Source organism: Lampris incognitus, chromosome 1, assembly GCF_029633865.1.
Source record: "Lampris incognitus isolate fLamInc1 chromosome 1, fLamInc1.hap2, whole genome shotgun sequence".
Taxonomy (NCBI): Eukaryota; Metazoa; Chordata; class Actinopteri; order Lampriformes; family Lampridae; genus Lampris; species Lampris incognitus.
Genome location: NC_079211.1, coordinates 146960953 through 146975843, shown reverse-complemented (window position 1 = coordinate 146975843; position 14891 = coordinate 146960953). Strand labels below are relative to the sequence as shown.

Below are 14891 nucleotides of genomic sequence, written 5' to 3'. Positions count from 1 at the left end.
AAACAAGACTGAGACGTGATGCTGATGTGTCCATGACAACCAGTATGACTGTACAACAGTGTTCCCATATAGTGTGATGTAGTTTGTAATACACCAGACTGTCTGTGTTAGCTTTGATCCCGGGATCCATTTTTACAAGGGTGGGAACTGTTTACTGCTGAGCTGATGGCACACCAGCCACAATGGCTGCTGCACCTGGTTTGTAGTCCTGCTACACCCGGTTTGTAGTCCCAGAACATCAGAGTCAACAGGTCTGTTTCTCTCTGCCTCCTACATCCACTATATCACAACACTGTTCTACTGGAAGACTGACTGTCTGTTCAACACCCCCACCTTTACAATGAAGAAAACAATGACGTATTAAAGGGGAAAAGTCACAGACTGCCGCTTTAACACTGGAACGACCAGGATTTCACTCCTACCTAGAACGACCATGGGCGGTCAAAATGACAGCCGGTTGTTAAACTCTATATTCTGCCAAGATAAATACCCAGTTGAGATATTAATGCATTACATATTTAGTATGTCTGTTAAGAAACTGGCATCAAAATTAACATTTTAATTAACAACTTTAATACTATTTTTAAACAATTTAAACTTCAGAGAGACACGGTCGAACTTGAACAGCAAAATGGTAAAAGTGAAAAACATTGCCTGAAAAACAAAACGGAAAACATATATTGCTAATCTAACAAACGCAACAAGGCCTATAACACGTGAAATGTAAAGAAAAGAACTGAAAGCTAAAACCCGAAACAGTCCCAAACAACGACCGGAACTTAAAAGCTACCAGAACGACCACGTCCAACGCCTGTAAATACTGCAGCGCCTCGGTGGTAGTCATGGCCCGTCTGTTACGAGGTCTAACCAGACATGTTGGCAATACTCAAAAATCAAGTTTAGACTATTTCTCTCCACTGGAGGACGCTAGTGTGTTTCTAGGACAGAGCAATGAACTCCACGAAGGAAATGATGCGACCAACACGCGTCACGAATAGTGACATGACGCGCACGATCATGTGCAAATTACGTGCCGTCTTTTTGACGGCTCATGGTCGTTTTAGGTAGATCTTACCAGAACTTTTTTTGTGCAATTGATCTGAAACTAATTATAATGCAAATCTATGCAATTTTAGGAGCATTCATGGAACGGCAGGTCTGTGTATATATATATATATATATATATATATATATATATATATATATATATATATATATATATATATATATATATATATATATCCCCCCCAAGTTATTAAACTTTGAAAATCCAAAACGCTCAAAAGTGCGGCCTTGGTCGTTGTAGTGTTAAGAGAAAAGGACACAAAGAGCGAAGAGGAGAGGAAGCCTCAGACTCATGTTCCCTTACAATAAATCTCAACCAACTCTACGGGCTCTGTTAGCCAGCTAACAACACCAGCAAGGCACTGAACCCCCCCACCCCCCCACCCCTGACTGCGCCAATGCACTTGTTCAGTGGGCCACAGGAGAGGACTGTGGTTGAACTGGTCAGCTCCCGGTTCTACAAAGAATATTTCTGCAGCGTCCATGTGCCGTCCGTATTCCCAGAATACACGAAAGTCTGAAAAGTAAACGGGGTGACTCGGTGCTCCAACGCACGAAAAACCCCATCGTGACACCCGACAGGTTCAGCTACTGAAGGTGGAGGTGGATTTTAGTACAGCAGCACTCCTGAATGAGAACAATAAAAAAACAAAAACAAGGTACGACTCTTTCCCGTTTATACTGAACCAAGTTTGACATCGGCAGAAAAATCCGTTTCTTCTATTTCCCAACAGGAGAAAAAGCCCTGGTTCGGTTAGCGGTTAGAAACCCCATCACAGTTTAGAGGTGATCTGACCAGCAAGCTCCAGAGGTTTGGGTGTGTTGGACTGGAGCCCCCCTACATTCTTTAACCTCCCTATAAAGCGGTGTGGGGGTAGATTTATCCTGTGGCGTACCACAGGGATGCCCCATGACACCAGCCCAAGTTTAGCTGGCCCACGGTGGCGGGAGGAGTGTCTGCTCTCCGTCCTCCCTCCTTACAGGAAGAGGGTGATTTTGGTGGAGACGGCCTTGCAGCCTATGGTGGAGAAGTACTGGCCTTCGTCGGGAGTGTAGACCATGTCGCCCCCTACCGCCTCGACTACATCCGTTCGGTGGCACATGCCCAGCTGACAGAGCTGCCAGCGGGCGCAACGCTCCACATGGCGTCGGGTCAGAGGCAGGAAGGGGACATAACGTGTGATGAGCTCTTCCTGGAGGATGTCGGAGTGATAGAAGCCACCTGGGAGAGGAGAAGAGAGGTTATTCAGTTCAGTCCACCTCAGATAATTAGCTTCTGTTCTGTGAGCGCTGCTCATGCAGGTTTTCTGCACAGTGGACACGCAGCTCCAGCTTGTCACGTGCAGCAATGTTTTTCAAAGTGTGGGTCTTGGGGAGATTTCAAATGGGTCCCTAAATGATTTTTTAGAAGTTTTATATGACTCCAAAACCTTCTCAGGTCCAGAGAAACCGCCATGATGAATAAAACGCTGAAGGGCAGCGGTTTAACTTGTGATGCTCAGGGCTGCAGACTACCACATGCCTCCTCCCATACATGTGGAGTCGCCAGCCGCTTCTTTTCACCTGACAGTGAGGAGTTTCACCAGGGGGACGTAGCGCGTGGGAGGATCACACTATTCCCCCCAGTTCCCCCTCCCCTCCGAACAGGCACCCCGACCGACCAGAGGAGGCGCTAGTGCGGCAACCACGACACATACCCACATCCGGTTTCCCACCCGCAGACACGGCCAATTGTGTCTGTAGGGACGCCCGACTGAGCCGGAGGTAACACAGGGACTCGATCGGGCGATCTCCGTGTTGGTAGACAACAGAACAGACCGCCACGCTACCTGGAGGCTTGTCTCTACTACAAACTTGATAGTCTAATAGTCACAAGCAAAACTGATGTCTTCCACTCAGGAATAATGAACCCCCATAACAACTGTGAGATGACTGACGGCGAACAGCGCCACTGCTGGTGCTCATGGTGCTGTAATTCTTTTGTCCCACTAAAGGCCGATTTGTGAACAGTATGTGTATTTGTAAACAGTGTGTGTATTTGTGAACAGTGTGTGTATTTGTGAACAGTGTGTGTATTTGTGAGCAGTATCTGTATTTGTGAACAGTGCGTGTATTTGTGAACAGTGTGTGTATTTGTGAACAGTATGTGTATTTGTGAACAGTGTGTGTATTTGTGAACAGTATCTGTATTTGTGAACAGTGTGTGTATTTGTGAGCAGTATGTGTATTTGTGAACAGTATCTGTATTTGTGAACAGTGTGTGTATTTGTGAACAGTATCTGTATTTGTGAACAGTGTGTGTATTTGTGAACAGTATGTGTATTTGTGAACAGTATCTGTATTTGTGAACAGTGTGTGTATTTGTGAACAGTATCTGTATTTGTGAACAGTGTGTGTATTTGTGAACAGTATGTGTATTTGTGAACAGTATCTGTATTTGTGAACAGTATCTGTATTTGTGAACAGTGTGTGTATTTGTGAACAGTATGTGTATTTGTGAACAGTATCTGTATTTGTGAACAGTGTGTGTATTTGTGAACAGTATCTGTATTTGTGAACAGTGTGTGTATTTGTGAACAGTATGTGTATTTGTGAACAGTATCTGTATTTGTGAACAGTGTGTGTATTTGTGAACAGTATCTGTATTTGTGAACAGTGTGTGTATTTGTGAACAGCATGTGTATTTGTGAACAGTATGTGTATTTGTGAACAGTGTGTGTATTTGTGAACAGTGTGTGTATTTGTGAACAGTGTGTGTATTTGTGGGGTAGTTGAATGCAGAAAGGTGGACAAGCGAGTGGTTCTTACTCGTGCTGCTGTTATAAACTGACTGGACGAGGGCTTCCTTCAGGTCCTCCAGCCTGATCTCCTCTCTCCCCAAACCCGCCTGCTGCTGCTTCAGGGCCAACTGGTTTATTACCGCCTCTCCAGTGGTACTAGTTAAACACACACACACACACACGATTCAACAAAGTAGGACTCTAAGCCAGACAGATCCAGGTAATCAGGTCCCGTAAGGGACCATTGTAAAGCTGAATCCAGCAGTGGTCTTGTGACCAAAATCTCCAAGATGAAGCCAGTGAGTAAAGTATCATAACCCCCATGCACGATGGCAAAAGCTACAGAAATAAGACCCAAGTTGTAAAAAAAACCATCATCATCCTTTAATGTCCTGTGTTCCTGTATCCCCATGGCCCTCAATAAAAACAAAGAGCTTCTGTTTCCGGTGTGGGAAGATGGCGGCGCGAATTCACATTCGTGGCAGCCTCGCCCAGTATCGTCCATGCAGTGTTTTTGTCCACGTCTAAGTTTTGTCTTCGTTCGATGGCTGGGAGAGCTGGCGCTGGATCTGGTGGGAGAGCGGGGCAGGCTAAGCCAACTGCTAGCCCATGTAGACCGGCAGTTCCGATAACACGTTGACTGTGGTGTTTTGATGTCGTCGTGAGGAGTGCGGGGAGGTGTGTCGAGGGTGTCTGGCTGGGGGAGCTGGCGCTGGATCAGCTGGGACAGCTTGGTCTGCTGTGTCCGGTGGGCCCGGGGACCACGGCCCTGCCGGGAGCTGCGCCCGCAGAGGAAACGCCGAGGGCGGTCTGACAGGATGCGAAAGCGGGGCGGGCTAAGTTAATTGCTAGCCCATGCAGACCGGCGGTTCCAACAGTCATCCTGGCTGGCGTTCGTTCCCTTGGGGGGTTATTTTTTTGGGTTAGTTTGGATATAAACTTAGCACAAAAAGTAAGGAAATGTGTGTTTGGTAGATTACCTCTTTGTTGTAACAATGCTTCTTGGCAGTAAATCTTATATCAGGCAGCTGATTCAGCACCTGGGGTACCAGAAGCTCAAAACAAGAGTCAATAGCAGCAGCAAGATAAGCTGTTTGGCATTGGCACAGAAGATTTGGCAAATTTTTCATGGGCGCAACCCACATACTCAGCTCTGCTGCTCATCCCACAAATGCATGTTCCTTACAAATGTGGCGCCATTTAAAAGGCAAATAAACAGGCTTTCCAACGGTGTAAGATTTATTGCCAAGAAGCATTGTTACAACAAAGAAATAATCTACCCAACACACATTTCCTTACTTTGTGTGCTAAGCATATGTTAGTTTGGGTACATGTGTTAGTTTGGGTATGTGTGTTAGTTTGGGTATGTGTGTTCTTGTAGTTTTGGGGTGTGTTGTTGTCTTTGTGTTGTACCGCTGTGGGCTGGGGGAAACGGCACTTCGTTTCATTTCACGTACACAAGTGCATGAAGAGAAATGAGAAGTGTTCCTGACTGCTGATAAAAGGAATGTCTCTGCCCAGCATACCTGCATCCACCCACCACTTGCCTGAACCTGTTGATGTCAACATTCTGAAAAACCGTAAGCGTCAGCATCCTTGATCGCTTTACGAAGGACACCGTTCTGTTTATTAGTTGTTTCTCGACCCACAGTAATGCTTTTTTCTTTGTTTCATCAGGGAAGTTTTACACTAGGAACAGGTGAATTTTTTTCCCTGCTTCCAGTGTGGGAAGACGGCAGCACAAATTCGCGTTTGCGGCAGCCTCACCCAGCACCGTCCATGCAGTGTCTTTGTCCACGTTTGCGTCTCAGTTTGTCTTTGTTTGATGGCTGGGAGAGCTGGCGCTGGATCAGCTGGGAGAGCTTGTTCTGCCGCGCCCTGTGGGCCAAGGGACCACGGCCCTGCGCTCAAAGAGGAAACACCGAGGGCGGTCTGACAGGATGCGGAAGCGGGGCAGGCTAAGCTAACTGCTAGCCCATGCAGACCGGCAGTTCCAGTAACACCGAGGGCAGTTGGGTGGCGGCCTCGCCTAGCCTTGACTGTGTTTTTAGTGTCGTCGTGTGGAGTGCGGGGAGGTGTGTCGAAGGTGTCTGGCTGGGAGAGCTGGCATTGGATCGGCTGAGGGAGCCTGGTCTGCTGCATCCTGTGGGCCCAAGGACCACGGCCCTGCCTGGAGCTGTGCCCGAAGAGGAAGCACCGAGGGTGGGCTGCCAGGGCGCGGAAGCGGGGCAGGCTAAGCTAACTGCTAGCCCATGCAGACCGGCAGTACTGACATTCATCCTGGCTGGCGTTCGTTCTCCTGGACAGTAATTTTCCTTGTTTAGTTTAGATATATGTGTTAGTTTGGATATGTGAGTTAGTTTGGATATATGTGTTCTTGTAGTTCTTGGATATGTGTTTTTGTCTTTGTGTTGCACTGCTGTGGGCAACGATGTTGTGCTTCATTTCACAAAATGCAATGACAAATTAAGTGTTCCTGACTGATTCTGATGTAATGAACTCCTGTTAGAATACAAAACCAGCCGTATTGGTGGTACCTGAGGACCTGATTGAGAACAATTGGCTCAGAGGTTTCACGCTACTCCAAAAGTCAAATTACTTGGTAAAATATCACATGTGGTTGTTGAAATTTGGACCCCCACCGCAGGCAGGCTATAAAGAGCTACTTTTTTGCCCTGTTGATAAGCCTGGCTTCGTGTGTGTGTGTGTGTGTGTGTGTGTGTGTGTACCTTATGAAAACGTAGATGGCCTTGCGGTAGTTGGTGCGGAACACAACATGGGAGGGGCCCAGGAAGGGCTTCAGGATGTCGATGACCCCGAGTGGCATCCTCTCCATCTCGTCAAAGATGAAGATGGAGTGGGCGCACTCTTTCAGTTTACCCTCCACCCAGCTCTTCAGCGCCCACTAGACACGCCAAGAGAGAAAACAAAACGATATGTACTGTGTTAAAAGGTACAGCATGTAAAGTCTCGCACCGCCACAGCTATGTGGAGTACTGCAACATCACAATCAAGCTGGTTAAAATAATCTGACACCCTGGAAACACAAGCGCTCTACTGACAAGAAACATGGCGCATCGCACATCGGGTCAACGCTGTGAATTTGTTTGAGAAATGGAGACAACTGTCTACTACTACTACTAATACTACTAGTACTACTACTACTACTACTACTAGTACTTTTGGCTGCTCCCATTAGGGGGCGCCACAGCAGATCCTCTGTTTCCATCTCTTCCTGTCCTCTGCATCTTCCTCTGTCCCACCAGCCACCTGCATGTCCTCCCTCACCACATCCATAAACCTCCTCTTTGGCCTTCCTCTTCTCCTCTTCCCTGGCAGCTCCATATTCAGCATCCTTCTCCCAGTATACCCAGCATCTCTCCTCCACACATGTCCAAACCATCTCAATCTTGTCTCTCTTGCTTTGTCTCCAAACCGTCCAACCTGAGCTGTCCCTCTAATATAATCGTTCCTAATCCTGTCCTTCTTCATCACTCCCAGTGAAAATCTTATCATCTTCAACTCTGCCACCTCCAGCTCCACCTCCTCTTTTCATCAGTGCCACTGTCTCCAAACCATGTAACATATGGTTTGGAGACATATGCTTTCTCTAAATCCCCAAAGACACAATTTAACTCCTTCTGACCTTCTCCATCAACATTCTCAAAGCAAACATCACATCTGTGGTGCTCTTTCGTGGCATGAAACCATACCGCTGCTCGCTGATCATCACCTCTCCTCTTAACCTAGCTTCTATTACTCTTTCCCAAATCTTCACGTTGTGGCTGATCACCTTTATACCTCTGTAGTTGTTACAGTTCTGCACATCGCCCTTGTTCTTGAAAATCAGTACCAGTGTGCTTCTTCTCCACTCCTCAGGCATCCCCTCACTTTCCAAGATTGTGTTAAACAATCTAGTTAAAAACCCCACTGCCATCTCTCCTAAACATCTCCATGCCTCCACAGGTATGTCATCAGGACCAACTGCCTTTCCACTCTTCATCCTCTTCATAGCTGCCCTCACTTCCTCCTTGCTAATCCACCACACTTCCCAATTCACTATCCCTACACCATCCAAACTTCTCTCTCTCTCATTTTCTTTATTCATCAGCCCCTCATAGTACTCCTTCCACCTTCTCAGCACACTCTCCTCGCTTGTCAGCACATTTCCATCTCTATCCTTGATCGCCCTTATTTGCTGCACATCCTTCCCAGCTCGGTCCCTCTGTCTAGCCAATCGGTACAAGTCCTTTTCTCCTTCCTTAGTGTCTAATCTGTCATACAACTCACCATACGCCTTTTCCTTTGCCACCTCTCTTTTTGCCTTACACCGCATCTCCTTGTACTCCTGTCTACTTTCTTCATCTCTCTGACCATCCCACTTCTTCTTTGCCAACCTCTCCCTCTGTATACTTTGCTGTACTTCCTCATTCCACCACCAAGTCTCCTTGTCTTCCTTCCTCTGTCCTGATGACACACCAAGTACCTTCCTAGCTGTCTCCCTCACTATTTCTGCAGTGGTTGCCCAGCCATCTGGCAACTCTTCACTACCACCCAGTGCCTGTCTTACCTCCTGCCTGAACTCCACACAACAGTCTTCCTTCTTCAACTTCCACCATTTGGTCCTTAGCTCTGCCTTCACTCTCTTCTTATTGGTCTCCAAAGTCATCCTACAGACCACCATCTGATGCAGTCTAGTTACGTCCTCCTCTGTCACCACCTTGCAGTCTCCAATCCCTTTCAGATCGCGCCTCCTACACAAGATATAGTCCACCTGTGTGCACCTTCCTTCACTCCTACTGTCACCCTTTGTTCCTCCCTCTTCTTGAAATATGTATTCACCACAGCCATTTCCATCCTTTTTGCAAAATCCACCACCATCTGTCCTTCCACATTCCTCTCCTTGCATCATATCTGCTCATCACCTCCTCACCACCCGTTCCCTTCACCAACATGCCCACTGAAGTCCGCTCCAATCACCACTCTCTCCTCCTTGGGTACCCTCTCCACCACTCAATTCAACTCCCTCCAGAATTCTTCTTTCTCTTCCATCTCATGCCCACCTTGTGGGGCATTTTACATTCATCAATACACCTTCGATTTCCAGCTTCATACTTATCACTCTGTCCGACACTCTCTTGACATACTCTTCCTTCCGAATTACCCCTACCCCATTTCTCCTTATCCGCACCATGGTGGACGAGTTTGGAGGAGAAATGGGGCAGGGATATTTCTGAAGGAAGAGTCTGTAACAGAGAAACAGAGACAACTGTAAGCATCAAAAAGGAAGTGAAGGTGACGTGGCGTTCGTTGCTTTTCTCATTAGCAAGTAATAAAGGAAGCAACATTCATGAAGTCTGACTAAAACAACAGCAGAGTACTGAAAGTATGTTTAGTATTGCCATGGTTGTGTGGTCTGGGTTTCCAAGGCTCGCCTGTTCCCCATTCCCTGATTGGCTTGCCATGTGTGTTCCTGCCCCTGCTCTGCTCACCTGTCCCCCCCCCCCATTCTTCTTCTTCTTCTATTTGTTGTGAATTGGTGGTTGGCAGACAACAAATTGGTGCATTACCACCACCAACTGGTATGGAGTGTGTGGATCAAAATGGCTATTAGTTACCATAGGTTTCCACAGGTTCCTACATATTTCTACAGGTTTCCACAGGTTCCTACAGGCCTGTCCCCCATTCCCTGATTAGCTTGCCATGTCTATTCCTGCCCCTGCTTTGCTCACCTGTTCCCCATTTCCCTGACTGGCTGTCCAGCAGGTATAGATTCCCCCTGGTTGCTCTGGCTCATTTGTCTGATTGTAAATGTCACCCATGTTAGCTTATGTTGGCTGGGTGCTTCATGCCTTCTTTGCTGTTTTGTACTTGTCGCTTCAGTTTCTGTAAGTACGCTCTTTCATTAAAGCCTTGCTTTGTCCCAGCCTGTCTCCGCTGTCTGCATTTGGGTCCTGTTCCTGCTCTCGCCGTGACAAGTATGTGGCTGGACACTACTTCCTCAACAATACACCGATAGGCTAATATATGGTTCACACCAGTAACCGCCGTACTGGTCAAAGCAGCTACAAGCTCATGGGATGATTGACTCTCCTGGTTTAGCAGGTTCAGAAAACACCCTCCTTAGCTCTGTGTCAGTGTGTCCTTTTTAAGAAAAAAAAGATGCACAAACTGATCAAATGAACAGCTAATCAACTTGGTACCACCAGTACTGATGAGCTGTGTCCGAATTCTCTGAAACATACTACATACTCACAGAATGATGACCCGATTACCCACAGTACTCTATACTGTACTATGACTGTTTAGTGGTAACTGCCAATTAAAATGCATTTAGTATGCGTCATACATTTTTACCCTCAATCAGCAAGTGGAAACAACTTCCATCCATTATCCAAACCACTTATCCTGCTCTCAGGGTCGTGGGGATGCTGGAGCCTATCCCAGCAGTCATTGGACGGCAGGTGGGGAGACACCCTGGATAGGCCGCCAGCCCCAGGCCATCACAGGGCCCACACACACACACATTCACACCTAGGGACAATTTAGTATGGCAGATTCACCTGACCTACATGTCTCTGGACTGTGGAAGGAAACCCACGCCGACACGGGGAGAACATGCAAACTCCACAGGATGACCCGGGACGACCCCCAAGGTTGGACTACCCCCGGGGCTCGAACCCAGGACCTTTTCGTTGTGAGGCGACTGCACTAACCACTGCGCCATGATGCTGCCCTGGAAACAACTTGTGTAACCTATATCTGAATGGTCACCATGCAAAGAAGCCTTTTTTTTCTGCAATGGTGTACTATTGATTCTCATCTTTTGTGCCAGGTGTAAAACCTCCCTGATTAGAGGCTGAATAAAACTGGAACAACAGGTGAAGGTAATGACAGTATGGAAAACCAGTGGTACTGCAGGTACCCGATGACCTGATTAAGAGAACCATAGCATCAGGAGTAGTGAACCTTACCTGGTACTCTTTTACATGATCAGGAAGGGGGAAATGGATAGAGGGCAGGAACAGGTGGACATATTGGCTTCCCATACCCTCGCTGTACAGATGACTTCCCAGCATGGAGCTGACCAAGGTCTTCCCTGTCCCCGACGAGCCATGGAAGGAAAGCACCAGGGGCCGATCCGGGTTCTCCTTCTTAAGGAAGCTGGTGACCGCCTCTGACACAATGTCCTGGGCCAGATGTTGACCGTAGAGATTTTTGTAGAGATCCCATTCCAAGTCTGGTGGAGAGCAAATGAACAGTGGCTCCATCAATCAGTCAATCTTTAAATGGCCCATTTTGTTCATTAAAATGAAACGCACTTTAATTGAAGCGAAAGTGCACAGATAAAAAGGTCACGATAAAAGGAAACGGGCACAATAAATGAATGGATTAGATAACATTTCAAACTTTAATAAAACAGAGAGAAGAACATTTGAAATAGGCTCAATCAATCAATCAATCAAGTTGCATTTTATATAGCGTTTTTCAAGAGGATGGCATGTATCAAAATTAAATTGACGTGTTATTAAATACTAGAGGTGAGCACACTGCTGATGTGATAATAGTCAAGTTTATTTGTACATTTCCTAAATCCCAGTTCAATCCCAGAGGTCTGTCCAAGGACATTACATTCTCCAACAGACGAAAATGGAATAGGTGCTGTTGGGAGGCCACAAACAGAAGTAATTCCTCAATTTACCGGCATAATGAAAACCTTAATGTAACCCAGTCACACACAACGGGTTATCAATAATATCTGGTTAGATGTGATCCAGTTATCCCAGCAAAGGGTTAATATTGTGTTTTGATCGATTTGTGTAGAGCTATGCTTTCTAGCCAATGAGAAGCGTCCGCCTATCTGGAAGTCCCGCCTCCATTGCTGTGTGCGCGAGATTGTCAGAACGCGCCACGGAAAGCACACGCGCGCGATCTCTCGAGCTAAAAGTGAGGGGGGAAAAGAGTGAACGAAGGAATTCGCCATTGTCCATCAGCGGGGAGACAAATCGTCCTGTCTTCTCGCGTCTTTGTGTTGAGTTGTTATCAGAGAAGTCTTAAGTTGAGTTGATGAAAGTTAGAGACGTCGCCAGCATTCCTGTTTCCCACCGGGGCTCCGGGGGGAATTTCTGCATCGTTGCTGCGTGAGAAACGTTCGCCCTGGTGAGTCAGGCGACGTAGCTAGCATGAAAAGCTAACTAGCCAGTCTGGAAGATGTAGCTAGCATGAAAAGCTAACTAGCCAGCCCGGAAGATGTAGCTAGCATGAAAAGCTAACTAGCCAGCCCGGAAGATGTAGCTAGCATGAAAAGCTAACTAGCCAACCTGGAAGATGTGGCTAGCATGAAAAGCTAACTAGCCAGCCTGGAAGATGTAGCTAGCATCGCCATAATGTGAATTTGGAAGAAGCGTTTTAGTTGAAAACGGCTGAAGAGAAAGTCTTCACTTTGGGTTATTTTACATGTCAGTATGTGTCATAATGTTAGAAGAACATTGTGTATGTTTGTTTTTGAACTCGAGTGTAACGGTTACCGAGAGTAGTCCAGGGGCCAGAACTACAAAACCATTGTAGCTGACTGTAGCTATTTTGAATGGCTATTATTTTGTAGTATACAGGCAATTTGCTGTGTGTGTGTGTGTATATATATATATATATATATATATTGAGTTTATTCAATTGTGGAAGCATATGTTACAGTTGTGTGAGAATATTTACTGTACAGTTAGTTGATAATTGATATAGTGACTAAACCCTGTTTGTAATACAGGTTGGGTCTTTTGAGGGATTGATTGTTCCTGACGAGGAACTGGCGAGCCACCGCTCGGAACCAAGAGAAAGGGAAGATTCTCCACCTACTATCTTCCACACGTCTGGTGTGGTAGGACACTGAAAAACACACACACACACTGTTCCTTATTGAACCAAAAGCGCTTACTGTATTAGGACCCGGGTCATTGAGGGATTATTGTATATTGCATTGTATAATTGTATGTGCACCTTTGAGTGTTGCAACTACAACACCAAATATTTCTACTTAGCATTTTATCCTGCTTGTCCGGCTCCTATCATTTCTCAGTCCAGTTAATCAAGACTCCTACGAACCCAGTAAAGAGGTGTACTTACCCTATGGTTACTACTACTTACCGTAGATGGTTATTAATCATCCTCGCAGGTTATTCCTTATCCAAGTGGGTTACATTAACAAGCCAAAAGGGACTGACTTACTCATTATAACGGTCGTCTAAAGCGCTTTTCCATTTTTATTGTAATTTGTGGTATTGTATTCTGTTTAATTCGCCTGCTTATCTCTTATGTAAAGCACTGAGCTGCACTTCATGTAAATTGCTATATCTGTAAGTCAATCAGTCAATCAATCAAGTTGCATTTTATACAGCGCTTTTCTAGCTGCAACAGCCACTCAAATATATGGATTATTATTAGCCTATATATGGATTATTAGACTATATATGGATTATTATTAGCCTATATATGGATTATTAGACTATATATTATTATTATTAGCCTATATATGGATTATTAGACTATATATTATTATTATTATTATTATCCTATATATGGATTATTAGACTATATAGTATTATTATTAGCCTATATATGGATTATTAGACTATATATGGATTATTATTAGCCTATATATGGATTATTAAGACTATATATGGATTATTATTAGCCTATATGTGGATTATTAGATTATATATAGGATTATTAGACTATATATGGATTATCATTGGCCTACGTATGGATTATATGGATTATTATTAGCCTATATATGGATTATTAGCCTATATATGGATTATTAGACTATATATGGATTATTATTAGCCTATATATGGATTACTAGACTATATATGGATTATTATTAGCCTATATATTGATTATTAGACTATATATTATTATTATTAGCCTTTATATGGATTATTCGATTATATATAGGATTATTAGACTATATCTGGATTATCATTAGCCTACGTATGGATTATATGGATCATTATTAGCCTATATCTGGATTATCAGCCTATATATGGATTATTATTAGCACCGCTAACAGAGGACCAAAGACGTTAGGAAAGAGATATTTGACAGGGAAAGGGACGTCGTGCTTTTCATGACAGCGGGTTTTCAGTGTTTTACACAGCAGCGTCTCTCCCACCCACGTCAGCTCGCTATGAAAAGAGGAAGTAGTCCTGGTCGTCTTACCTCTTATGCAGGGTTTAAAATCGCAGTCACAGCTGTCCGCTAAGGAGCAGTAGAGCTTTTGGAAAACACTCAGAACCGGGTTGAGTACGGATAAAAGCAGCAGGACGGCCAGGACCGCCATCGTCGAACCCGATCCGAATATATCGGGCGTGGATTTCCCAGTCAAGCTGGTCGGGTTTTTTTTCTTCTTCTTCAGTTTCAGGAAGTAGTACGGAAACGGAGGAGCGAAAGAACACGAACAACTACAAGTCCCATGATGCATCTGTGCAATAGCGCAGGACCGGTACGCGGTGGAGTTTTTTTTTGAAAAACCCTCAGAACCGGGTCAAGTACGGATAAAAGCAGCAGGACGGCCGGGACAGCCGTCGTCGAACCCGACCCGAATATATCGAGCGTGGATTTCCCAGTCAAGCTTGTTTTTTTTCTTCTTCAGTTTCAGGAAGTAATACGGAAACGGGGGAGCGAAAGAACACGAACAACTACAAGTCCCATGATGCATCTGTGCAATAGCGCAGGACCGGTACGTCGACAAGGAGCGGTGGAGTTTTTTTTTTGAAAACCCCTCAGAACCGGGTCATGTATGGATAAAAGCAGCGGGACAGCCGTCGTCGAACCCGACCCGAATATATCGGGCGTGGATTTCACAGTCAATCTTGTTTTTTTTCTTCTTCAGTTTCAGGAAGTAATACGGAAACGGGGGAGCGAAAGAACACGAACAACTACAAGTCCCATGATGCACCTGTGTAATAGCCCGGTACGTCGATACGGAGCGGAGGAGTTTTTTTTTTTTTTTGAAAACCCCTCAGAACCGGGTCAAGTACGGATAAAAGC

At 45.4% G+C, this 14891-nt stretch overlaps 1 protein-coding gene across 1 annotated transcript; it reads right to left on the bottom strand.

The window, feature by feature from the left end:
- Positions 1 to 1454: 1454 nt before the first annotated feature.
- On the bottom strand, positions 1455 to 14325 carry tor2a (torsin family 2, member A). The gene is made up of 5 exons (XM_056293822.1): positions 14061 to 14325; positions 10820 to 11085; positions 6575 to 6750; positions 3874 to 4001; positions 1455 to 2287 (listed from the first exon to the last, which is right to left on the bottom strand). The coding sequence occupies exons 1-5, from the start codon at positions 14320 to 14322 to the stop codon at positions 2043 to 2045; spliced, it is 1077 nt and encodes a 358-aa protein (XP_056149797.1). The 5' UTR covers positions 14323 to 14325; the 3' UTR covers positions 1455 to 2042.
- Positions 14326 to 14891: the final 566 nt, after the last annotated feature.

What these genes read in the sequence shown, in the direction of transcription:
- tor2a (XM_056293822.1), bottom strand. Translation starts at nt 14,322, where the DNA reads ATGCATCATGGGACTTGTAGTTGTTCGTGTTCTTTCGCTCCTCCGTTT. An exon ending in TTTTAAACCCTGCATAAGAG is followed by an intron (nt 11,086 to 14,060) that starts GTAAGACGACCA and finishes GCTCTCCACCAG; the next exon opens with ACTTGGAATGGGATCTCTAC. An exon ending in ATCATGTAAAAGAGTACCAG is followed by an intron (nt 6,751 to 10,819) that starts GTAAGGTTCACT and finishes TGGCGTGTCTAG; the next exon opens with TGGGCGCTGAAGAGCTGGGT.